We start from the raw sequence: 27,726 nt of genomic DNA on the forward strand, positions 1-27,726 counted from the left end.
GTTGGTTCAAAACACGTCGACAAATGTATTATAATGTGATTTCCGCTGAAAACTCTTCCCAAAAAACTTGATATGGATAACAGAAGCCTAAATTCAACAAATAAAAATGGTATTATAAAATTTGTAATGTTAAAATTAGGAACAATTATGTATATTTATCTATAAAAAAAAATGTTTCATGTATTTATAAAATGTTTGGGATTATATATTGAATTTATATTTGTGGATATATCATAATCATGGTTAATCATGAGAATCAATATTCTTTAAATTCTCAGTCATATATGGTATATTTATACTAAATTTCATTAAGAAACAAGATATTATAATAAATTTTTAAGTTTCTGTTAAAAGGTGATAATTCTCGAAGGTGATAAGTCTTGCTTTATAGACTTCTCTAAACATGTAAATCTAACATGATTTCCCTATTCTTATTATTTAGTCTAACATGTCTATGATTCACAACTTCCTAAGATCCATAAAAGCACATAACTAAATAACATTATTCATCAAGATCACCAAGATTGTTCACTTTATCTCTCAAACCATGCAATTTTTGGCTTTGGCTTTGTTGCAAGGTCATCTCTCAACTCGTCGTTGGCGTATAGTGTGACTATAATTAAGCACAAAGGTTTTTGGATCTATTGCAAAATTCAAGTCTCAACTAATCCTTGACATATGGTGTGACTCTGTGGTTAAGCACGAAAGTTTTTGACTCTGTTGCAAAGTCGAGTTTTGGCTTGTGCACCATATGGCGTAGTGGTTTAAGTGCATATTGTCTTCGGCTCCGTCGTGAAGTCGAGTCTTGCCATATGTTGGTGTACATGCACTTAGACTAGCTGCGTTGGTGTACATGCACCTAGATTAGCTCCAGTTAACTTATTGCTTGCATGTGGCACATGTACACATTAACATAAGATAAAGCACACTTAGCTTTAGTTAGCTTTAGTTATTGCATGTACAACTAAGCTTAACTTAGTTGTTTTTATGTATTTATTCTAAAACTAATATTGTAGAACTAAATTTCATTCTTTTCTCAATTCTTGCTCGCTTCCTTCCTTCTCTTGCAAGCTTGTTTATTGTTTTGCAAATCTAGATCTGTGTATCTCAATAATCTTACATGGTATCAGAGCACAGGGATTTGTAATCAGTGCACAAGCAATTTTATTTGCAGGTTCAGAAGATTGAAGCAACAACAAAGAATGGAGTCTAAATTGGAGTTTCCACTATCGACAATTCTCACTCCATATAATTATTTCGAATGGAAGCCAAAGATTCAACTTCATCTCATAAGTAGAGGCTTATTTCGAATAACCATGGAAACGGAAGTTGAACCAACATCGGCAATGGAGAAAACAAGATATTTCAATCGCATGGACGAGGCCTTCGGCATCCTATGTTTATCTATTTCTCCGGAACTGCTATTTCATGTTGAATCATGTTCAACTCCAAATGAAGTATGGAAAATTTTGGAAGAATTGTTTGGAAAACAGGATGAAATGCAAGGTCACATTCTCAAAAATGAGTTAAACTCATTAGATCCGAGAAACTTTGAGAACATTCAAGATTTTTTCACAAGGTATAAAGCCTTGTTGGTTCAGCTGAAAGGATGTGGGATCGACAAATCCAAGCAAGAAAATCAGTTGATTCTTTCCATTTTATCAAAACTTGGTCCAGAGTATGCAGTATTCGTCTCTACATTCCACACAGTCAGATCTGCAACTGGTGCAGCTTGGAAGATGCCCTCACTGGATTCTTTTATTCAATCTTTGATGCATGAGCAAGATAAGCTCATCAAAATGGGCACACTTAAAAATTCCAAAGCGCATGCACTTACTGTGCATGCAAAAGGAAAGGCAAATTCCAAAGACCATCAGAAAGAAAAAGGGAAGAAGGATCCTGATCCAAGAAAGGGAGGACATCCCAAACCCCCTGCTGGATCATCTGGCTCAAAGGAAAGGAAAGGAACGAAATGGCAATCAATGTGCAATTATTGCCACCGTGGTTTTCATCCTGAATCTGCATGCATGAAGAAGACTATAGATCTTATGGCGCAGACACTCCAACAACACAATCTTGGAGACCACATTCCTAAGAATGCTAAGAAGAAGTCTGGAGAAAAGCACCAGATCCAAGAGGTAACGGGCATGCTTTGATTGCTCTTCATTCTGCACCACAAGAATGGATCATCGATTCAGGAGCTTCACATCATATGGCTTCTTCAAAGGAATCCTTTTCTTCTCTACATGCATACTCAGGTCCTCCCATTCTCATGGGGGATAATTCTGCAGTTGCAGCAACTGGACAAGGAAGAGTGCAATTCGAAGATGGAAGTTTTGAAAATGTCTTGCATATTCCAAGGCTTTCTGTGAATCTTCTCTCAGTGTATCAGATGACACACACAGGCAGCGGAAGGAAAGTGGAATTTACCCCAGATTCCGTGAGCATTTATGACATGCAAACCAATTTGAAGATTGCATCTGGCAAGGTAAATGATCAATCTCGTCTGTATACATTTTCTGATTTTGTTCCTCAATCAGATTCCTGTGATGGAAATCGAGGTCAACAAGCAGTGAAGGGTTCTCTAGTTGTACCCTTCCCCCCAAATCCAATGAGGGTGAATGCCAAGGCTGCTCCACCTCTAAAGCCTTCCCATGATTGGAAAATATTTGGCCAAGAACTCAGCAAATCTACCGAAGCTGTTGTCACCAAAGTGGAAGACATAGATCGTCATTATCAGCCCGTTTTCCGTCCACCTTACGCCCATGTTGCTTCCTATGTAACAAACGAACAGAGGATACCTTATTCAACTGTCAATCAGAACGGGTTGCAATCACCGAACTGGAGCCATATCAGTAATGGTGAGGGCTCAGAAACGAGCGTCCGACTGGATATAATAATGGCACCTTCTGGAGACGGTGCGCGTAAACTGGTGTCCCCTTTCGAGCCAACAATTGAAACAACAGAAACGTCTGATTCCGCGAGCCGCAGTGGTAGCAGCCATTATCCGACAGGCCTTGGAGATAATTCTGAGGTAAATCAGCCAAGAGCGCCGCGGGCACATGATCTGGACCTGATCATGTCTCATAATTCTGCAGCTCCCAAGAAGAAAATTACTCTGTTTGCCCTCAGGCTTGCGCTTCTCGAGAAGGCAGCCAGCGGTCTCGGAACTCTGGGCTTTATCTGGGCCACTATCGTGCTCCTCGGAGGCTTCGCTATAGTTTTAGAAAGTGCAGACCTCTGGTTCGTGACCATTATATTGTTGATAGAAGGTACTCGCCCCTTCAGCCGCAGCCGCGAGCTGGAATGGCAACATGAAACGACGCTGTCTATGGCGAGTCTCAGAAACAACGCTAGAGGTATGAGTAATAGATTCTATAATGGCGGCACATCTATTTTAAGACAGCTTTGCGGATGTTTTCTTGATAACAAAACTCAGAGCCGAGGGGTAGAAAAAAATGGTCGGCCATCTGCAGAGCGTGCTTCAGGTGTCGATCATCATGGTTTGCTGAAGAGAACATGGTCTACGTCGAAGGTTCAATTTGTGCCGTATACCGGGTGGCTCTTCATATCTAAAAATGCGAGCAGATTGTTGACATCTTCACCAAGACTTTCACTGAGCAGAAGTTTCGATTCTTGCGAGATCGTCTCGGGGTGAAGGACACGACTGCCTAACAGTTGTCTTTTCTCTACTTTTGCACTATATTTTGAGGGGGGGTTTTCTTCCCACTGGGTTTTCCCTCTTTCCTCCTTTTTATGCATTGTATATGGGTACCTAAAATGGCCGTGTTGCCGGGACTCATTCATTTTGCATCACACTCACCTAAGTTATGCTTAAGGGGGGGTGTTGGTGTACATGCACTTAGACTAGCTGTGTTGGTGTACATGCACCTAGATTAGCTCCAGTTAACTTATTGCTTGCATGTGGCACATGTACACATTAACATAAGATAAAGCACACTTAGCTTTAGTTAGCTTTAGTTATTGCATGCAACTAAGCTTAACTTAGTTGCTTTTATGTATTTATTCTAAAACTAATATTGTAGAACTAAATTTCATTATTTTCTCAATTCTTGCTCGCTTCCTTCCTTCTCTTGTAAGCTTGTTTATTGTTTTGCAGATCTAGATCTGTGTATCTCAATAATCTTACACCATATCATTGGCATGGTTCACTGTATAACGTACAGGACATGGTTGTCTAAGCACATATTATTTTTGGCTCTGTCATGAGATCAAGTCATGGCTCATCATTGTCATATGAGATAAAACGTGTGGCACATGCGCAAAGTTTTTGGCTCAATTGCAAGGTCGAGTCTTGGCTCATCATTGGAATATGTTGTGGCTTTGTCGTTAAAGCAAGGGAATTTTGGCTTTGTTGCAAGGTGGAGTCTCACCTTATCATGGACGTAGTGTGGCGCAATAGTGAAGTGCTTTTTTTGGCTATGTCATGCGGTTAAACCTTAGCTTAACATTGGCCCTTGATTTTGATTGTGGTTTTGACTTGTGGTCTAGTTCACATTAAAAATAATTGTTTTGCGAATGGCATAAACAAACAACATCGCAACAGAGTTGGTATTTGGTTTGGGTGTGTTGCAGGTGGTCACAAGTTTGAGTCCGGTTAGGTTTGTTGAGAATTTTTTGTTCAATTGAAGGTGCATTCTGTTGAACCTTTAGTCAAATATCGGGATGCAATTTATCGAATGCACACCATAAAAGTGCATTCTATAGAAGGTGCATTTTGTTGATCAATTAATTTTTATAATGTTTTATGGCTAGTATTGTTTTGTAATCTGAAAGTAGGACATGAAAAGTCACGAAGACAAGTTTTCAAGGACTAGAAGTTGTATTTCTTTTGTTATTTTCAAAATGTTTTGGGGCATATGAACAGGTTCAGTCCTAGTATAAGAAATGAAGAAGATGTCATTGTTGAAGATTGAAGAACATGTTGAATTGAGATGATCAAATTTGGAAGATGTATTTATTGTGTTGAGCTTGTGGATCCAGTTTGAAAGATTGTGAAAAGTGGTTCACTATGTTTTGGTAAAGGAGGTGAGTTTCTCAACCAAATTGGAGCCTACAACAAGTTGATGCTTGTATATTTCAGAGGTTGGTGCCTCAATCAAGTTGGAAGCTACAACAAGTTGGTGCTTGCAGATTTCATAAGTTGGTGCCTCAATCAAGTTGGAACCTACAACAAGTTGGTGCTTGCATATTTCAAACGTTGGTGTCTCAATCAGGGTGGAGCCTACAACAAGTTGGTGTTTGCATAGAAGTTGGTGCCTTAATAAGGTTGTAGCCTACAACAAGTTGGTGCTTGCATATCTTTGCGGGTCAGTGCCTCTAGCAGGTTGGTGCCCACAAATTTATTTTGGGGATTGGTGCCTCCAGCAGGTTGCTTCCTGCAAATTGATTTTGGAGGTTGGTGCCTGCAAATTGATGTAATTAAATATTGAAGAAGATAAAATATTTGTGTTTTTCTCTCCCAAGGGTACATATAGTGTTCTCATGTGTTGATGTGATGATGGTCTTTGTTGGTGCACTGCTATTGATGCAAGATGGTGATGGTGCCCTTTTGGGTGATTGCGTGATAAGGCTTTTTTTGTATGCAAATGATCTTATTTTGATTACTAAATCTGCTCTTGGCTTGCAAGAGCACTTACTTTCCCTTGAGATTTTTTGTAAAACAGTGGGGATGCAAGTCAATATTAGCAAGACGAAAGTGGTGGTTTTCTCTAACAAAAGAAATCATAATCAGCGTAAGTTTTACCTTGAAGACAACACTCTTGAAGAAGTAGCAAATTACAAATACCTTGGATTTGACTTGAATAAAAATCCAAGTTGAGAAACTTGTAGAAAGAAGAGAACTTTATAAGGTTGGAAATCATTTTATGCTTTTCAAAATAGGTGCAAAGAGATAAACTTATGGGACTAGAAGACTACCCAAACTCTTTCTAGGATTTTAGTGATTTTGGTTGTTCTGTATGGGTGTGAATTGTAGGCGAGTAATACCTCAGACTTACAGCAGAAGCAAATTGAGGAAATCCAAAAATGTTTGCTTACAAACAAGTTCAAAATTAAAAATTTAGTCACTTATGATATCATGTTGAGTGAAATGGGGGTTGTGTCTATTGAAGCAGTTGCTATGGTGCGGCTCATAAGATATTAAAAAATAAAAATATATTAGAGAAAATGGTAGAGGACAAAGGCCTAAGATTGTCTTCAAATGGTTCAGTAAATGGGATATTTATCTGAACATGTGTCCCGCAAATGGTAGAGATAAAAGCTTTTGTTATTAATAAGTTCCACAAGTGTATTTGGGATAAAGGGGTAGGGAAAAAGAAAAAGTATTATATTCAAGAGTTTAATCCCACTTGCAATCATTATCAAAGAGCATACATAAAGGCCAATATATCATGGAGAGTCAATATTGTCATTGCACAACTAAGAACTAACTCTCACAACTCTCTTGTGAAATTGGACATTGGAAAATACTCAAAAAAAAATTAGAAAGAATAATTGTGTATATAGAAAAATATTTTATTTTAGAATGTGAAACCTTCAAAAACACAGTAATGATAAAGACGAAAAACCTTGAAAATAAGCTCTTAAAATAATTTATTCAATAAAAAAACTGTTGAAATTGAATAAAAAAAAGCTAAAATACAAAAATCTATTTAACTTGTCCATACATTTTTTTTAGCCCTGTGAACCTTAAAACCTAATTAATTTCTTTCTTCCTCCTTCTATAAAATTTTTATTCCCATAGACCAACAAAAGAAATCCACCCATTATCACCTGAAAAAGTTCATTCTCATGCGACACAAAAAGAGGTCCTCTATCGCTTGAAAAAGTTCCCCCTCATGCGACACAAAAAAAGGGGTCCTCTATCGCTGGAAAAAGTTCATTCCCATGCCACACAGGTAGGGGCTCCTCTTATAGCTGGAAAAAGTTCCTTCGCATGCGACACAGGGAACAGGTCCTCTATCGCTGGAAAACGTTCAGGCGAAACAGGAATATAACACAGGTGTGGGATTACTTGTAAATCGATTTACTCGAAAAAGTTTCTCAGCCACATATGGAACATGTCGAAAAAGTTTCTCAGCCACATATGGAACATGTCTTCTATCCACATATGGAACATGTCTTCCATCGCCCATTGATTGATTTCTCGGCAACAAGGCCATAGTCGTTCCCCATATCACTCAAAGACCGTGATTTTATGGCGAGACAACGATAACTTTCTGAAATCGCATTTTTATCCAGGATTTACCGAAAGGCTAGTTCGAAGACTGCTTATTGCAGGTTTTAGGGGTTGGCCCAATAACAAGGTTTTAGGACTCAACCCAGTAACAATACTTGTCTTTGCGTGAAGGCCTCTCAAGGCCTGCTTGATTTAGGAGTAGAGGCCCTCGCATGACCGGATCCCACACCACCAGCACTGGATCCGAGCAAAATCCTCGAATTCCAGGAAAAAGGGGGATCACGGCGTTGCCATACCTGCCTGCACTCGTTTAATATATATTAAAAACCGCACATTTATTCGCAACCAGAATATCTGGACCACGTAATCCTTTCTCTCATCCGGAAAATACGCAAAAGCAGTACAATCTCTAAATGGCCAGTGCGAGACCTGTAACATGGATCACTAGTCCTCTTGGATTCTATCCTCACTGCTCTGAGCTAACTTTTCAACAGTCGTTGTGGAGAATTTCAAAATTTGATTTGTCGCCTTTAATGCATATATGTATTAATAAATTTCACCATCGCTCTGGGAGAGATAGGCTATATAGGCTTGTATACCAATTGCACTCAGTGATCAGCATTAATCTCTCTGCAATTGTAATTGTGAAAGAATCTCAAAGACGGATTAGGCAGCCCTGAGGACGTGCTTGGATGGTCTCTTACTATGGAGCATATCAACCTTCCAACATAAATATTTTCATGCCACGTTTAAAAATATGAAATTGTATAGTCTAAGAGGTGGAAAAATCCAGGTTTCTCCATTTTACCCTCAATTGACAATTCACTGGAGCAGAAACAAGAATGTCTTCTCTCATGCCTATCGGCCCTACTCAATCTGCACCTTCCATCCCAGTCATAGGGCCTCAAGCTTTGGTTCTTTGCACTAAATTGGGGCTAATAGGTCAGGCTGTCATCTAAGTCCAGATCTCAAGGGAATGAAGATTCATAAGACATGATTTTTTTTCTTTCAAGCATTGCTTCAAATGTTCCTTGAAGCACGAAAACATTCAATCTTTTCAATTAACGATCATATCTTACCACTGTTATTTGAGCCATATTAAGGCTGTGCTTTTGAAAGGAGCTGTCATTGTGACTATAGAAAGTTTGTACTCGAGGGACAAGCCCGTGTAATCATTTCAGTTCCAGGGGTGTATAATTCTCGTTTTGAAGGTTGTCCAAGCCCCTGAACCTTACCATATCTATAGCCGAATTTATGCCCTGTACTTAGGCCCTGCATAAGGCCTCTCTCAAGGCTTTTAAGCCTACATTTAATAGGGGCCAGATGTTGAAGTTTACTCAATATTGAAAGTTAGGTCTTCCACAATCCTCAAGACCAAAACGTGGTAGTAGGCAGAGAATTCTTCCAGCTTAAATTAGACTCTCCACTATCCTCTTTAATTCAGAAAATCAATTTTCACGTGAAGTTAAGGGTCAAGATTTTCCACCGAGTCTAAATTATAACTAGGGGCTAGCTATCCCTAGTTTTTCCCATGGCCATACCAATCTTATGACCATCATGCTTCATATGTGATATGGAAACCACAAAAAGCCTGTATAATTCAGAGACGGATACAGGGACAGGCCTCTAGCCTTAAGTATTCACAAAGTTGACCTCCGAGGCTTTGGAATTTTCACTCTCACCAGTTTCTAATTGAATAATAATGCCAATCAGGACAACAAAATGAGGAGGCAACATCAGGTCCTCTGGACATCACCTGCTCAACTTTCCAAGCTCTATGCAGACCACAGCCCCAACAAGGAACTGCCAGCTTGGCCATCAAATTAGAAGGGTGAAGAACCCAAACCAACATTTGCTTGCACACCTTCAGAGGAGTGTGCTTTTCACAGTGAACATTTCCAAATCTTATTGTTAGATGTTATGTAAAGAATACAAATCACTTAGTCTTCTCCACCACACTTGAGGAATCCTCTTATAAGGTTACTGTCTCCACATTAGAAAATAGGGCAACCTGTGTTTGTGCAGAATTACCTGAGGCCCCCATAATTGGTCATTGGTTTTGTGACCATCGATTAAAGACCAACTGAAGGTCTAGTTCCCAATCGGAATCCATGCTGGTACAAATTGGGTGTAGGCCAATGGTCATGCTCTACCAACTGTGATCACTCCGCCAGGAGGTTTGTTATGGCCCAACCCTCAAAGCAGGGTAGATGGTACAGGTAACTAGTTACCAGTAGCATCATGGAAATCATTTCATCATATCCACAAACTATTACCCGCAACTCATGACAATCCCACATTGTTCATAAGTTAGCTTACCATTCCTTATTACGAATGATGATCATTTTCAGCAATTAAAGTTTAGGTAAGAACTTTTGTGGAAATCTCGCCATACATGCATGACTACTAGATGTCTAGCATCTACCAGAATCCTTTCCTTTTCAACATATTAACAAGCCCTCCAGAATTCTTAGGTTTCTTAGATATATACATAAGCAATATTTCCCCTTCCAGAAGTATTCATTCTATTACATTCTGAGTGGAATTAGATGCTGTCATTATTGCAAGTAAGAATTACTTATCTGGAAAGGTAGATGCCTGTAATTGAAGGAGGGTGAACCCTTTTCCACCCAACCACATGCTTAGTTGTGCCTCCATCTGTTCACAGCTAACCACCCCCCTAACTAGACCATGATACCATGATACCACTAGGAGAACTCTAGTTCACTCAAGTAATGGAAGACAATGAAGGTCACTCTCCACACCAAATTTACAGCAGAACTCCCCTATCCCCACTGCCCTACTGAGCAAAGGGCTTCCATGAACTTTTAATTCCTTTCTAGCTGGCTAGCATCAGCACTAGGGAGCCCCTTCACTGCCTGCACAGTCCCTTCACATTCTCTCCTCTCAGTGCCACTCAAGCTCCCCCAACTTGCATCAACTTCGCAGCACCTTCACACAGCTCAGATTCTGTGCTCTTCTAATCAATTCCACTACTTCAGCTCTCTCTGCAGCAAATACCAACCCACGATTGATGCTCTCTGAGCATGCCAAATAGCCTCCAGGACCCCATCTGTGCCTCTACACTCGACCATGCCACTATACGTGGGCTCTCTCAGCCTCCACATCCACAGAATCCTATTAGTGCTTCGATTCATCTTTTGTTTCTGTACACAGTCCAAGTCAGATTCCATGCACACACTTTTCTCTTAGTCAACCACCTCCTTTCTCTATGCCCAAACCTCTCCTTTCGTGGGCTCTTTTTCGCCAAGGCCACATGAAAGTTCCAGAGGTGATGGGGCTTAGCCCATCCCTCGTATAATTGTGGAAAGTGGTTCCACCAGCCTTATCTATTAACTGGCGTTCTCAGATATATGATGAAAATTTGGGGGGGATATTTTCTCAAAATGAAGTTTGGCCTTTACAAGATAATTGGGCAAAGGTGGCTAGGATTGGGTTCCTTGGTCTTTACAAGATAATTGGGCAAAGGCGACTAGGATTGGGTTCCTTAAGCACACTTGGATTCCCTTCTTAGCTCCTCACACATGAAAGTTCCAGAGGTGATGGGGCTTAGCCCATCCCTCGTATAATTGTGGAAAGTGGTTCCACCAGCCTTATCTATTAACTGGCCTTCTCAGATATATGATGAAAATTTGGGGGATATTTTCTCAAAATGAAGTTTGGCCTTTACAAGATAATTGGGCAAAGGTGGCTAGGATTGGGTTCCTTGGTCTTTACAAGATAATTGGGCAAAGGCGACTAGGATTGGGTTCCTTAAGCACACTTGGATTCCCTTCTTAGCTCCTCACAATTCCAACTCAGGGTATTATGGTCATTTTGAGTTGCTCAACCCTTCAATCAGATGTTCGGTATCATTTTTGTTAATTAATAAAATTTGCTCATATTGCCTTTGATGTATCTAGTTCAACTTGGCAAACTGGAAAAATAGCCTCATCACAATACATGACATAATAATTACATGTTTAAACTGGAAAATCAAAATGGGGATGTTACATAGAAAGTAAATATTTTTTGCTATTATCACACTTTTGAAGAGCTTTCTGCCCTTTAACAACACGGCCTTGATGCTTTTAGATTAATTATGAAGACTTCAGTGACTATCTTATATCCAATGTTGTACCGACAAACAAGATTGAAACAATGAAATGAAAGTTCAGTCACTGCGCTAAATCCAATGTTGTGTGCAGAAACAATATTGAATTCATTGAAAACGGAACATTATTTTGTCAAAGAAACAAAGGTTTCTTAAACTTTCTCATTCATCCTTGTATAGTTGTTAGAAGAAGCGTTCTTTTATGAACTCTCGAACACCTAGAAAGACATTTTCTTTGAAACCATTTGGGCTTTAGTCTTTTTCTTTATTAAAGGAGAAAACCATGTTCATGGAATTAACACGCAATTCATGATAAAGAGTTGCACATGAAATTTAGAGTGTCTTATCTCCATCCTTGGGGAGAAGCTTATAATGGTTGTCAAAGTAGCTCAAATATTGAATAATAGTTAGATTATGATGATTGTCACAATAGCTTAGAGGCATATTTATATTTATATTTACATCTTTTCATTTTTTAATATTAGATGAGTCGACCACTGAGCCAAGCTCGTAATTGTGTGACATAGGGTTGATTTTGACCACTGAGCCGAGCTCATAATTGTGTGACATAGGGTCAATTTCGACCACTACCACTATAACCCGTGGGTGTAACTTCCCTACCTCTGTAAATGGCACATGGGCTAGTCAATCAAGGGAATTGAACATGTGTCTTTCATCACTCACATAACTTTACATAACACAGGCTTGCCAAGTGAACTACCCCTGAGAGGCAGCGTTTATACATTTTCATTCAATAGTGATGTCTTTATATTTTTTTCACAATAATGAGTATAATTTATAGTAGAAAATGTTACAGTCACAACTTTAAAATAAAAAAATACAGAGATCACCTTAGCTAGATGATAAACTATTTTGTCTATCTAATTTACTTCTTAATCTACTTTCCCTATGCTAGCCACCTAAGTGTCAGCTAGCATATTGCCTAACATATTGACGAAATAAATATATTATACAACAAAACATTATTAAAAAAAAATTAACTAGAAACACAACCCATGGAAGGTGACATCTTGCTCATTTTCATGTGAGCTATAATAGAAGGGGACTCCCACATCCCATGTCTATAATTTGTTGGCTCTGCAATTCTTTTCTCTATCTCTCATCTAGCAACATCCATATGCTCCTCATTTGCAAATTCAACAACATCATGAACCTTAGTTGTGCTTTTCTCCAATTCTAGGTCATGAGGGTAATGGGTGTCCATGTTTTTCCCCAAGGCCAAGGAGAGGCCACAACAGGAGGGTCCCCTGAGTGGCTAGAGGCATCAAGAGAAGGGGGGGGACAGAAGAAGCCATTTCAAGAGGAAGGCCAAGGTGTGTGCCAATTCGACCAATCAACAATTATAGATACCTTATTTGTACCTTGAACTCTAGATGCTTGTCTTGATAGACCATTATAAAGGCATTAACCTATGACTGCCATTCATCAACTTCTAGGAGTTTCCTTGCTATTTTCATTAGGTATTTATCTCTAGAATTGTTCTCCCTTTGTATCTAACTAGTGAAGTCATGCTTCCATCAATTTCACCTTAGATACCAATTCATAATATTGCAATGTGCTTCTATTATGTCTTTATTACATCACTCCATACCACTTCTCAAATCCTTACAATTGCACAACACACAACATCTACTTCAATACCATCAAGACCCTCTAGAATTGAGGAGGTGTAACTAGAATCTTATTGAATAAAATGTGGGAAACAAAAGTTGTCATGGCCTATGTGGACCAGTGTTGCGAACATCTCGATTTTATCTTGAAATCACGATTTTTTGGCCTAGCTGATGTTTGCCGATTTTTAAAGATATTTTTATGGTATCTTAATTTTGCCAATGTTTGCCGATTTTTACTGATACTTTCCCAATTTGTACAATTTTTTTGTTTTCCAGACCCTTGCCGATTTTATCCCAATGTCGATGTTTGCAACATTGATGTGGACAAGCCAAGCCTCGTCCCAGATTGGATACCATCAAACTATGGATACCAAGTTCAAATATCCTCCATTCCCACTTGGAAATTTCATTGTTGGGGCTTGTAACAAAGAGGGATAGACCAACTCTAAACATGGGAATATTCTGAGCACTAACCAAATGCATTGACTCTATCTTAGCTCATGCTCATAGAGAGAACCTCCACGCATGAGAGGGTGACCTAATAAACCCACACATAATCTATTGTACTCATGTCATAGCCCTTATTAACACCCACAATGGAAGAATGGAGGAAGTGGTAGGGAAACGACACCATCATATTAACTATATATCCCATTTCATATGCAAGTGAAAGGAGGGGTTAATGTGAGTGAGGCTTGTGATCATTGTTAAACATGACACGAGGGAGGATAGATGAAAACCCCCTATTAATGTTGTGCCTTTCTTGGCTTGCTTGTCTGCTAGTTATTTCTTCTCTTTCCCCAAGATCAAGAATAACCCTTGCACCCCTTGTACCTACCACTAATTATTTGTTCTGCTCCCTCAACATCTAGGATAACCCCTACAATCCTTATACCTGCCACTCCTAATAATGATGTTTTATATTAATAAATGAAATATTATTTCTTATTGTAATTATCCTACTTATACCCTACTTAATTTTATACCATATTTAATTTTTAAAGAAATCTTATTAGATTGCTAATCAATCAATTATTTCTTTTGTTCCCTCCGGGTCAAGGATGATCCTGGTACCTATCACCCATAATAATAATGCTTTTATATTAATAATTGAAATTATCATTATTATTTAATACTTTATTTCATACTTGTAATTACGCTACTTAGTTGTATATCATATTTAACCTATAAGGGATCCTTGATGAGAGGGGAAAAGTTTAAGCATTTTACAAGAATTCAACTCGTGATTACAATGAGCAAGTTCATATTGACTGAGGTCTTGTCTTTGGACCGTTTCTCTTCTAAAACTTTGATGCCCGTCAAGTTATTATCTCATTTTTATAAATCAAAATGATGTTTGCTTGTTGAGAAACGCCTCTGTTACCTTCCCTGCAAGATAGTCTGCCATGCGCTTGATCTTGACGGAACCTTCTCTTTTCAATGTTTTGATAAATTCTGCAGCAGCCTACCAAGAAAGCAATAAATACTATATGACTAAAGGAAATATATATCTATATATTGTGTTGAGGAGTTTACTCTAAATTTCATCATGCGTGATTATACGTTTGTGTACTCTTATATACATCATTGAAGTTGGACAAAGCATACTTTGCAAGAAATGAAAAAAATTCACAACACATGTGCATATAATAAAAGTATAAGAAGCTAAAAAGTATGTTTACCTCAGGGGAGCTCCTAAAATTTCTTAGACACCTGACATCATTCAAGCTAGCCTGTCACATGATAATTTGCTATTTTAGTCCCAAAAAATAAGGTTAAATCTGAAAGGAAAAAAAAAAAAAAAAAACACCTTTGATGCAAGGAAAGTATATGAACTAACAAGGCTGCATAGAATGTCAACGCTCATCTCTTTGATGCTGTTGTCTGTTTCAGAATGTACCATGGAAACAAGAATCTGCTTTGGTAATCCACCATCAATCAATATTGAATATATTTCCCAAATGTTTTAGAAATATACACATTGAACTTGCTATATATACCTATGTTTATATAGAACTAAAAAGCTTTAAAGTACTGTGACATGACAAGGTGGTCACACATTCTTACATTATCGAGTTGATTTGAAATAAGAATCCTTGCACCTTGCTTCGAATTTGTATATGCCTTCAATATAGAAAAGTGTTAGTTTCTCTATATGTGTAAGAAGTCTTGCATGCACAATGTGAAATTCCAACACATGTTTATGTGTTCATGCAACAATTTCTCATGTTTCATAGTTTTAAATAAATTTATAAAATTAATAAATTCTAAATTAATCAATTTGATAATTCTATAGATCTTATATAATGTCCTCTCAATTTGATAATTCCATGAATCTTAATTAATGTTATGAAAATAATTTAATATCCTCTTAATATGATAATTTTATGGATATTATTTAATATCTTCTTAATGATATTAAGATTGAATTTTCATTTTCTCTCTTATCCTTCGAAAATGGGGAGAAATGTGGACGGAGTGAAAATTATAATGTCCTAGAAGTTAGGTTATGTTTGTAGCCTTGACTTGGTCACTAGTTTACTATTTACAGTCTAGCTTTATTGCATTGTTTACATTAAGAGTATTAATGTATCAAGAAGGTAGTCACACCTACTTTTATACCATGATATAAAGTAGTCATCACCGTTTTAATACAATGATACGACCCAATCATGTCTTTTTTGATATCATGATAGTTAATAAGATCTGTTAGTTTTTGTAGCAACTGATGGTGTTCTAGTCTCGAGACTTTGTGGAGATACTAAAACACAATAGTTCTCCAAAACCTAGAAATTGTTTTTGGAAATTTCACCTAGAGATAACTCAATTAAATTAATTGACCATCATTTAAATTTCTCCTAAGTCTAACTTAAGAAAATTGGTTAATTAATAGGAATTAATTGAGAAATATGAGAATTCTCTAGAAACTCACACATATCGACTTGGAGATGATCTCAGCCATCGATTAAGTTTTAGTCTTAGCCGTTGGAGTCCCAACTAGAGATTATAAGAAGAAGTCGATGGGTAGATAGTGAAATACACATCACAGTGAGTGAGTGCCAACAATGCGAGTTCCTTGGGCAGTTCGAGCTAGCTAGCAGCAAAGTTAGAGCCAGAGAGAGGACGCAGGGCTAGAGAGAGGTAGAGACAATGATCTGGAGGAATATTTTCTAGTTCTAGGGAGGTAAGGGAGGAGGCCGAATTATTTCTCCAGGAGGTTGCGTAGGGACTGCATGGTGCCTCAAGAAGGCGGTTTGCTTTAGCTAGAGAGGAGGGTGTTTCAGTTTCCATAGGCTATGAGGATTTTCCAGTAGGCAAGAGAGACACTTCCCTAGTGTGTAACAAGTAGGACAACTTGATTAGCATCAATTCCGGGTTGAGCGTGTGGCAGGCTACGCAGAGGTAACGTAGAGCTTGCGTAGAGGGCTTGAACGACTTGCTTTTCAGTTGTCAGTTTGAGCTGGGATTGCTTTGAGATGGGGGTAAATTCTCTCAGGTGATTTTTCCAGTATTTCTCTTAGATTGGATAGCTAGTTGGGCATCCAAATTTATTGTACTCAGAATTCGTTGTTGCATAATAATAAAACTCTCAGTTGTTTCACTGGTTTCCTCACACTGGGTTTTTCTGGGGACATTTGTCTAAAAATAATTGTGTCATTTTATATATGTGTGTGCTAATATTCCTCAGTTACTATTTTTGCTTCTGCAATATTTTTTATGGTGAAGAAATTGCAATGTGAATAATTCCTTATTTATTCGTAAACAAACTAAACTGCATAATTAATTTTACAATTAGAAGAATTATTTCCAATTGTTGCATTGCAAGAAAATTTTCACATGGTATTAGAGCATATTTGACAGAAAAGAGGCTCAGAGTTGGAAGAAGGAAAATTTCGCTATACAAAGGGAGCACTAGGCCGAAATTTTTTGGGGTTGCACAGTACCTACTTAGGCAGTGCGAATCGCTGGACAAGGTTCAATTTTCCAATTGCAGGTTGCAGGAAACTTCGATTTGTCCGGGGAAGCGATTCCAGCAGGCAAAGAGTAGCAGCAGCTATGTGTTTTTGCAAAAAAAAAAAAAAAAAAAAAAACTTGTCTAGGCATAGAGAGTTTTGTAGCAATTTGTTAGAGTAGATTCAATGCCGAGTGGAAGAGAAATAGCACAAAGATTTATGCTCAGGATGTCTTCAGTAAATTCTCCATAATTATCTAGTATGGCTATAGACAAATTTGATATTTAGGGGGCTTCAAAATTGCCTTCCAGATTGGAGGACGAATTTGCTTGCTTAAATAGTTCAGCTTCACAGGGTGTTTGGTAGATCAACAGTGGAGCGTCAGCTCAGATGACAGGGGTTAGAGAATATTTCTCTAACTACAATGAAGAGTAGATAGACTTCCATATTATGATGGGAAACGGGACCAAGTGCACTCCAGTGGGGAGAGGTACCATTGATTTTTAGAGGGAGTCAGGAGCAGGTACCAATGCTACATATGTACTGCATGTGTCGGGATTGGGTGTGAACTTGATTTTAGTATCCCAGCTACAGGATAAGGGATATTATGTCCACTTTGTAGGAAGGTGTTTTTTAAACACCCAAGCTGGAAGAGGGTGAAATAGATTAGAGTTCGAAGCAATAGGTTGTATAGGTTGCAGCTCGATTTTTCAATGGCACTGATAGGCTGTAATGTCCCCAATTAATTAATATGGTTAAAAATAATTTCCATTTTTGCAATTTTGACTTTGGCATTAGGACTTAGGAAAGGTGGACTAGGAGGACCTCACTTGGATTTTTAGGAAAAGAAGGCTTCCAAACATTAGAAAAGGTAATAAATCAAAGTGGAAATGGAATGTGGGGGTGTTAAGTTTAGGTATGTTCTACGCTTAGAGCAATTTATTTCAATTTTCACAGTTAGCTCCATCTCTTTTCCAGATTAGCAATCACATCAGCATTAAAGTAAACTGCAGATAGAACATAAACATAAATCGCAGAAAACAAGCCAAGACAAGAGGACACAAGATGTGGTGCTAGCCAAGGACAAAAACCAATGTGGGGAAACCCTTGATCAATTCTTCTTATATGTTCTTCAATAGTTTAACACAGAGAGAGAGAGAGTTAGTACGTTTACAACAGAAGTCAACACTTTGACTTATCTAGATAAGAGCATAGATCATCTCTAAGAAGATGATACATGAGATCAGTGGAAGACATGCTGCTTCAACTGATTCTCTAAGGTGACTCCTTCACCTATCGTTGTGCTACATTTCGTCATCATGCTGCACCTCACCACGCTGCACCATGCTACACCCATCATCACTATGCTGCATCTCATCACGCTTCATTAATCATGACTGTACCCATCACTGTACTGCATTATGTGCCATTGCTGCACCATGTTGCCATCCTGACCTATGTGTTGGCTGCACATTGCTTACTTGTTGTCCCTTGCTTGCTTGTTGTCCCTAGCATGCTTGTTGTCCTTAGCCTGCTTGTTGTTGCATGCTAGTTGTCCCTTGTATGTTAGTTGTAACATTGCATGCTTGGTGTATTTGCTGCTAAGTACCATACAACTATCCCAATGTTAGTTAGTTGTCCCTTGCATGTTGCTCTCCTTCGGACACAGATGCTTCGGCTGTTTTGGCAGTTCCCAGCAGTTCTAGTAGTTTCGGATGTTCTCGGCAGTTCCGACAGTTCCAGTTGTTCCCGGCAGTCCCGGCAGTTCCGACTCTTCCAACAGTTCCGGCTTTTCCGGCAGTTCCGGCATTTCTGGCTTTTTCGACTTTTCTGGCTTTTCCGGCTTTTCCGGCAGTTCCGGCTTTTTTGGCATTTCCGGCTTTTCTGGCATTTCCGTCTTTTTCGGCAGTTCCAGCCTTTCCAGCTTTTTCGGCTTTTCTGGAAGTTCCGGTAGTTCTGTCTTTTCCGACAGTTTCGTCTTTTCCGATAGTTTCAGCTTTTCTGATAGTTCCGACAGTTCTGGCTTTTTTGGCTTTTCCGGTAGTTCCAACTTTTATGACAGTTTCGGCTTTTCCAACTTTTTTGGATTTTCTGGCAGTTCCGGCTTTTCTAGCATTTCCGGATTTTCAGGCAGTTCTGGCTTTTTCGGCAGTTCTGGCTTTTCCGGCTTTTCTGGCTTTTTCGGCAATTCCAGCTTTTCCAGCTTTCTACCCTATGGATCAGGGCAACGTTATTCCTTATGATCTCTCCTCTTACTAAAACCCAAAGACAAGTAGAGAGAGGAAGAGATCCCAAGTGTTTCGAAATGACTTGAAGGCCACCTCTATTTATACTAAAACTTTGAGCACATGTGGGATTTATTTGGTTGCTAGCCGACCTTGACGAATTGTCCTATAACGCAAATAAATTCATAACTTCATGAATTCTTATCGGAATCAGATGATATTTAGATCAATCCTACACCTCTCGATGACAGGGATCCAAGAAAAATATCAGCTGCCATAAATAAGATGATCCACATGGAGTTTGGCCCTAGTTTCCAATTTTAACACTCCCTCTCAACTAGGGAGAACTCGATCCGTTGATCCATATGTCCGACTATACTCTCTCTGCCATTAGTGCCCTACACTGCTTTGATCTGCTGAGCTCTGCTCTGCTTTGCTTTGATCCGTTGAGCTCTGCTCTGCTCTGCTTTGATCTGTTGAGCTCTGCTCTGCTCTGCTTTCCTCTGCTCTGTTGAACCATGTAGAAGAAAAATTGATCGAGAATGTCTCATACCATTCTCTACTGACTCGAAGTCAGTTTAATCTGAAGAGAGTGTATCACATCACTCTTACTGAACCGAAGTCAGTTTTATTGATCCCATATCAATATCACAAGAGAGTGTCTCAAACAACTCATACTGATCCCAAACCAGTTTCATTGATCCCAGATCAATGTCACAAGAGAGTGTCTCAAACCACTCATACTGATCCCAGATCAGTTTCATTGATCCCAGATCAATGGAGGTCATCCTAGCATGGGGAGTATGGTAGATACAGCGATGTTTCCATCGATAGTACTACTATGGTCCCTATCCTCATTTCCCTACTCATTGATCAGATGAGAGGTACTTCCCATGAGTCCCAGACTGCATGGGTAGGATGCCTCGACAGGAGAACTAATCATCCTGTCCACAGGAGAATGAACCATCCTGTTAGTGGATGCCACGAAGAACTAATCATCCTGGCCCACAGGAGAACTAATCATCCTATTCCGCAGTCGCCACAGAGAACAAATCATCCTGGCCCACAGGAGAACTAATCATCCTGTTCCACAGTCGCCACGGAGAATAAATCATCCTGGCCCACAAGAGAACTAATCATCCTGTTCCATAGTCACCACAGAGAACAAATCATCTTGGCCTACAGGAGAATTAATAATCCTATTCATAGCGCACCACCAAGGGAGGGTGAGTCGCCCTGTGGTCGTATGTTGCTCCAGTAAGTACCCCAAGCCCCCCAAAGCTCCCAGAGCTCAATGCATGCAACATGTAGGACCGTTATAAGAAGGTCTCTCAACAAATCCAAGTCATTGGGGAAAGTCACAGATTTGACCTTTCCCCGGGGCTTTGACAAAATGTCTGCGACTCAATGCGATGGAGCCTCCTCGCTCATCGACTTACCATATCGCAGATAAGGTAGTATATGATGTCTATCTGCTGGAGCAATCATCGAATACGGGATTCTTCAATAATCGAATCCCCCCTCTGGTTGCACAGAGAATCACAATGGTATTCATCATGTGTACAAACAACTCACTTAAGAGCTTCTGCAACCATGCAGCTTCACATGAGATCATACTCGTAGCTATGTATTCAGTCTCGGTGGTGCTTATAGAAACCGACTTCTGCTTCCTGCTCATCCATGATATCGAAGCAGAATCCAAAGAGAACCAGCACTGAGAAGTGCTCTAGTGATCCTCCACACTGCCTGCCCAGTGAGCATTCGAATAATCATGCAGTTTCATATTTCCGGCAATGTATCTCAATCCATGAGAGATTGTACCTCGAAGATATCTCAGAAGATTCTTAGCACCAATCCAGTGAGGCTCAACCAAATATGAGCTCACCATGCTAACTGCAAAACATATGTCCGGATGGAAGTTCACCAAGAACATCAACGTGAATGAGTTTATGAAACTCAGAGGCATTTCCCAAATCTGGTCCGACATCACTACCATATAACTTTTGAAAGTTAAGATCCTCAAGGTAGTCACAGGCTTGCAGTTTATCATTCCACATTCGGAATCCAACTCCCTCTCACTTCTGCAAATGAGAGGGTTTGCACCTGTCAGAAATAGGTTGTCCTCATAAGGTGCCGGTATGAGAGGTCTATCATCCACAACCTTCGGGTAATGGTTTGGATTGGTTTCACTCCCAGTGAATCTCAGCTTCATCAAACAGCAATCAATCCTCTCATACTACACCCGGGGTGTTTTGCTTCAAGCCATAGAGGGCTTTATTCCACCTGTATACATGAGATTCCCGATCATGAATCTCAAACTCCTCGGGTTGTTCCAAACCTGTGGGCCTACTACATGAGGGGAATGGTCCCCTTATAAGATTTTCCTTCAGTACATCTCAGACATGTACCTTCATGCTCTACTTGAATTCAGACATCCCTATCACCATTTGACTCACATCAGCTAGGGCCCCATAGGTAGACCTCTGGTGTTATAGATGCGATATGTCAATTGACATGATCCCGCATGGACCATCCTGCAACTTGATACAAATTGTCAACCCTGAACCCATGAGAAAATGCATCTTTGAAAATTATATGTTTTAACACGTACCTTTCCATCGATGAATGACACCCTCAAACCTTTGACTTCCATTTCCGAGATGGACACCAGGTTCTTCTTGCAATCAGGTACATAAAAGAGACTCTGTAAATGAATCGAGTTACCCTTATTCAATTGAGAGTTAACATTCCCTACACCCTTTTCGGGATAGGTGGCATCGGCTCCAAGTATAATCCCACGATTGTTTCCATCTCTACCAAATTAGAGAGTGCATCCATCTATCCGATGAAGTGCCTTGAAGCACTACAATCTATAAGCCAGATTCCCAAAGAATCTGAAGGAGAGGGCCAATACAAGATAATGCTTCTTTATCTTATTAGAAACAACATTTGATTCTTCATACCTAGGGTTCCTTGCTTTCTATGAAGAGTCGGCCATTTCCTTGATGACCTGCATTACCTGTCATTCCTTTGATCATTGAAGATGTCCCTAGAATGATTGTTATCATCATCAAGTGATGTGTCCCTGCCATTCGAACACTCCTTCGCATAATGGCTGAACTAGTTATCTGCCTTTCCTTCCACCTTGAGATCCGGTCTTTCAATGAAGTGATCTTTAGGTAGGCCATATTCCGCTGCGCCATTCTGATAATATTCTCTACTTCGACTTCACCCTTGGTGAATTTGAAGAGGGATGAGGAATCCACTGATCCTTTTGTCCTTTCCCAACTATCTTCGGTGATTGCTCTTTCACTCTTGCTTGGGCATTGTCTTCACCTCAGCTCTGATACCATGTTAATTTTAGGTATGTTCTATGCTTAGAGCAATTTATTTCAATTTTCACAGTTAACTCCATATCTTTTCCAGATTAGCAATCACATCAACATTAAAGTAAACTGCAAATAGAACATTAACATAAATCGCAGAAGACAAGCCAAGACAAGAGGACACAAGATGTGGTGCTAGCCAAAGACAAACCCCAATGTGGGGAAACCCTTGATCAATTCTTCTTATATGTTCTTCAATAATTCAGGAGAGAGAGAGAGAGAGAGAGAGAGATAGTACGTTTACAATAGAGGTCAACACTTTGACTTATCTAGATAAGAGCATAGATCATCTCTAAGAAGATGATACATGAGATTAGTTGAAGACATGCTGCTTCACCTGATTCTCCAAGGTGACTCCTTCACCTATCGTTGTGCTGCATTTCGTCATCATGCTGCACCTCACCGCGCTGCACCATGCTGCACCCATCATCACTATGCTGCATCTCATCACGCTTCATTAATCATGATTGTACCCATCACTGTATTGCATTATGTGCCATTGCTGCACCATGTTGCCATCCTGACCTATGTGTTGGCTGCACCTTGCTTGCTTGTTGTCCCTAGCATGCTTGTTGTCCTTAGCATGCTTGTTGTTGCATGCTAGTTGTCCCTTGCATGCTCGCTGTAACATTGCATGCTTGGTGTATTTGTTGCTAAGTACCATCCAACTATCCCAATGTTAGTTAGCTATCCCTTCCATGCTGCTGTCCTTCAAAGATAGATGCTCTGGTTGTTTTGGCAGTTCCCGACAGTTCTAGCAGTTCCTGTTGTTCCCGACAGTTCCGACAGTTTCGGTTGTTCCCGACAGTCCCGACGGTTCTGGCTAGCTTTTTCCAGCAGTTCCGGCTTTTTCGGCTTTTCCGGCAGTTTCGGCTTTTCCGGCATTTCCGACTTTTTCAGCTTTTCTGGCAGTTTCGTCTTTTCCAGCAGTTCCAACTTTTCCTGCTTTTCTGGTTTTTCTGGCTTTTCCAAAAGTTCCGGCAGTTCTGTGTTTTCTAGCTTTTCTGGCAGTTCCGGCTTTTCCAACAATTTTGGCTTTTTCGACAGTTCTGGCTTTTCCGGCTTTTCTGGCAGTTCCAGATTTTCCAACTTTTTTGGATTTTCCAACAGTTCTGGCTTTTCCAGTGGTTTCGGCTTTTCTGGCTTTTTTGGCTTTTCCAGCAGTTCCGGCTTTTCCGGCTTTCTGCCCTCTGGATCAGGGCAACGTTATTCCTTAGGATCTCTCCTCCTACTAAAACCCAAAGACAAGTAGAGAGAGGAAGAGATCCCAAGTGTTTCAAAATGACTTGAAGGCCACCTCTATTTATACTAAAACGTTGAGCACATGTGGGGTTTATTTGGTTACTGGCCGACCTTGACGAATTGTCTTATAACACAAATAAATTCTTAACTCCATGAATACTTATCGGAATCGGATGATCTTTAGATCAATCCTACACCTCTCGATGAGAGGGATCCAAGAAAAATATCAGCTGCCATAAATAATATGACCCACATGGATTTTGGCCCTAGTTGTCAATTTTAACGAGGGCCACTCCAAAGGGAATTTGTACCCCTTAGGAGAGTTCAAACTTGTGGGAAGAAAGAGGAGAGAGAATTCAAATTGTGGGGGCCACGTGAAGGAAGAGAGGGTGCAACAAGATAAATAGAGGTGGAGGGCCTCATTTTAGAGGATCTTTTGCTCATTTGATATTTGAAAGGTTGTTTGCTCAAGATGATAGCTAGGTCAATAGAGTGTTGTTTAACACACGAGATTTCCAAGGGGAAATCTTAACTCCTTCAGTGGACTTCGAGTGCCACCCTAGGGGAGCTTTACTACATTCTTGGAGTTTTTCCAGAGGGATTTCACATGGAGACCCGAGTTATTGAGGAGCAGGCTGGGCATAGGTAAAGGACCACACACTCTTGTAGGGAGTGAGCTTTATGACAGCGTGGGTTCTGGGAATTTAGAGGCATATTCTCTTGGCGCTTAGCAGCGATTTTGTAGTGGCTTGAAGGGTTGGATGAGTGGATTACATACAGGTCAAAATTTCTCTTCCTGGGCTAGCATAGAAGGGGTTTGGCTGGGCCTGCACAATCATTAGAGGAGCACGTTGATTGTGGAGGCTTGAACTGGAGTTGTGGCTGCAGATTTACCACGGGGGGCATAAGGATAATTCTTGGAGGTATTTTAAGCTAATTTTGGAGGGATTTGGCAGCGATTATTTAGGAAAAACTAATTACCCAGCTATAGAGGGTGCTCACATTATTTGGGGTCAATTTTGGAAGGTTGGAATTAGGACCAATCATTTCCGAGTTTTTATGGGTTTATTGAGAAGAGACCAAGATTAATTTGGCCGAATTTTCTGAGCACTCTAGTAGGGTCAAACAGGTGTCTCTTTCCAACCAGCAGCTATTGGTAATATTGCTCCATTTTGTGGGTTTTCTGGTTTGAAGGATTGGGACCAATTCCTTTCTTGGTCTTGTGGGAAAAATTAAGAGGAAGCTACAACAACAATTTCAAGCCAATCCAAGCATTCCAATAAGGAACTCAAACCACTTTCAGATAGCAGCAGTGGCATAATTTCTGGGCCAGCGCAGAAGCTAATTTTGGGGCACACATGGAAGGTTGAGGAAAGGAGTTTGGGATCTGGGTTGTGCTAGGAATTCGAGGAGATCATACGGGGAGTGGAGTTCAACAATTTTGGAGGAATTGGAAGGCTTCTTCAGCGCATTTCCAGACAGGTCGTATTTTCCAGCCAGTTTGAAGAGGACGTGGTATTTGGGATGAATTTTCGGTGGTTAGAACTAGGCCAAACCCTTTTTGGGTTTTGGTGGGTTTATTGAAAGGAGCATGAAGCTGATTTTGTAGAATTGTCTGAGTATCGGAGGTGGGAATTTCAGCAACACCTTTCCAGCAGACAGTGTAGTTGTTTTGGGTAGCGCAGGGCCTATTTGGGGTAGCTCACTCTCTCTTCTAGGCGTTGCATTTTCTCACCTAGGTCTTTCCAAGCTTGCCCTTAAGGCAAGCCCAGGTGCACTCCTTCCATACCATTGTACTCTTGCTCCATATATTTCATAAAATGGCTAAGTTGTGTGGTATTTGAGGAGACTTCATGGGTGTTCACTAATTTTCAGAAATTTTGTGCTTGCGTGTGTTATTTTCTTTGTATATCACTATTTTTCCTATTTTGGAACATTACATAGCCAGCGAAAGTAACAGGGGGAATGACCTAAATGAGCTATGGCATAGGGGAATAGGATATTTACACCATGGAGCACTTAGAATGCTCAAGGAGACAGTGACAGGTGTTATAGAATTTGGCACGGAACGTGATGATGTGTGTAGAGGGTGCGTGCTTGGGAAATATGCTAAGGCAACATTCCCAAGAAGTGACAACAAAGAAAATGGCATGTTGGGACTGATGCATTCAGATTTTTGTGGCCCTATGTCCACCAGAGCTCTCAGTGGGGCCGATTATTTCGTCACCTTTATTGATGACCATTATGGGAACCTGGATCTACTTCTTGAAGACCAAGGATGAGGTCTTCGATCGCTTCAAGGAGTTCAAGGCTCTAGTGGAGAATGTGACAGGGAAGAAGATCAAGGTGCTTCACTCAGATAATGGTGGAGAGTACATAGATAAATACTTCAAAGGAAGGCATCAGAAGAGAGTGGACAAATCCATACAATCCACAACAGAATGGGGTAGCGGAGCGGAAGAATAGATCTACAGTTGGGGCAACAAAAGCGATGTTATATGGCCAAGATTTGCCTAGATTTCTATGGGTAGAGGCATGTAACATAGCGGTGTATTATCAGAACAAGGTTCCTCATAAGGCATTGGGGAAGATAATTCTAGAAGATGTCTTCTCAGGAAAGAAGCTCGAGGTAAGTCACTTTAGGATCTTCAGAAACATAGCTTATTACAATGTGCTAGATGATAAGTGCACCAAATTGGATCAAACTGCAAAGAAGGGGTTCCTTGTTTGGTATAGCGAAAACTCAAAGGAATACAAGATCTATGTTCCTAGCAACAGGAAGATCGTAGTGAGATGGGATGTAAAGTTTATGGAGGACAGAGCCTTCAAGAAGTCTCGCGAGATGCCAAGAGGTGATCAAAATGAGCTAGCAAAAGCTCCATTGGTCCAACAGCAGGGACAACCATAGGGGCAACTAGTGGGACCACCAGTAGGACAATCACAGGGATCCAATACAATGACCAGTACTAGCATTTCATCAGGTGCATGGGATCCAGTGAGTTCACAATAGACAGAGTAGTAGAGGTGAGATGAGGAGCTGGTTGAAACTCCCACCATTAGTGGTCAAACCAACAGGGAAGATCGTCAGACATTAAGGAGTTCATTGTAGCTCCTAGGACAAGCAAGAAATAGCACAGACACCTGATAGGTACCATGAATTGGTGGCACAAGTTGCAGAACCTTCTAGCTATCAAGAGGCTACACAACGTTAGGTGTGGATAGAAGCCATGGTAGAGGAGTACAATTTTATCATGAGAAACAATGTTTAGGAGGTGGTTCCAACACCTGAGGACAGGTCAGTTGTAGGTTCTCGATGGATCTACAAGATCAAGTATGTTGTAGATGGCAACATGGAGAAGTACAAGTCTAGGTTCGTGGAAAAGAGGTATGCACAGAAAGAAGGGATAGATTACGAGGAGACCTTTGCCTCAGTTGCCAGATACACTTCTATATGGTCAGTTATATCCCTAGTAGCACAGATCAGGTGGCAGATTCACTAGATGGGCATCAAGACTGTTGGTTTCCGGTAGCATCGGATGTGCTCTAAGTCTCAAATTTTGCAAGGAGGCTTGGGCACATGTATTCAAAGAACCCAGAAATCGTTTTGGGAAATTTCACCCAGAAATAGTTGTATTAAAATAATTAATTATTTTTAATGGGACCCTAAGTCTAAACATAGGAAAATAAAATAATTAAAGGGTATTAATATAAATTGGGTGTAATTTCTAGAAGAAGACGAGGATCAAGTAGAAATGATCTTAGCCATTGATTAACTTTTAATTTGGTCCGTTGAATGTCAACGAGGAGATAATTTAAGGAGGCTTGAGGGTCACTTGGAAAAACACACCGAGAGATCAAGAGATCGAATTTATGAACTGAGAAGTTCTCAAGAGGAAATTCTAATCAAGTAGATTTCTTGCAGTGAGGGGTAGTGTGTATCCAGAAGAAGGAATTTTTCTTGGGCCGGAGAA

General features: G+C 40.1%; 1 protein-coding gene across 2 annotated transcripts in view; it reads right to left on the reverse strand.

Moving 5' to 3' along the window:
- Positions 1–14,240: 14,240 nt before the first annotated feature.
- Positions 14,241–27,726, reverse strand: part of LOC149202143 (uncharacterized) — a 198,970-nt gene continuing 185,484 nt past the window's right edge. For both annotated transcript variants that reach the window (XM_089399904.1, XM_089399903.1), the window contains 4 exons: positions 15,017–15,073; positions 14,790–14,864; positions 14,632–14,682; positions 14,241–14,414 (listed from right to left, as the gene is read on the reverse strand). In XM_089399904.1, the coding sequence (XP_089256030.1) occupies positions 14,295–14,414; positions 14,632–14,682; positions 14,790–14,864; positions 15,017–15,073 (303 nt within the window). In that variant the 3' untranslated portion in view covers positions 14,241–14,294. The remainder of the gene's footprint in view (positions 14,415–14,631; positions 14,683–14,789; positions 14,865–15,016; positions 15,074–27,726) is intronic.

The sequence above is a fragment of the Pinus tabuliformis genome, chromosome 2_1 (genome assembly GCF_031772625.1).
Source record: "Pinus tabuliformis cultivar Carrire ecotype Pingquan chromosome 2_1, CPIR1, whole genome shotgun sequence".
Taxonomy (NCBI): domain Eukaryota; kingdom Viridiplantae; phylum Streptophyta; class Pinopsida; order Pinales; family Pinaceae; genus Pinus; species Pinus tabuliformis.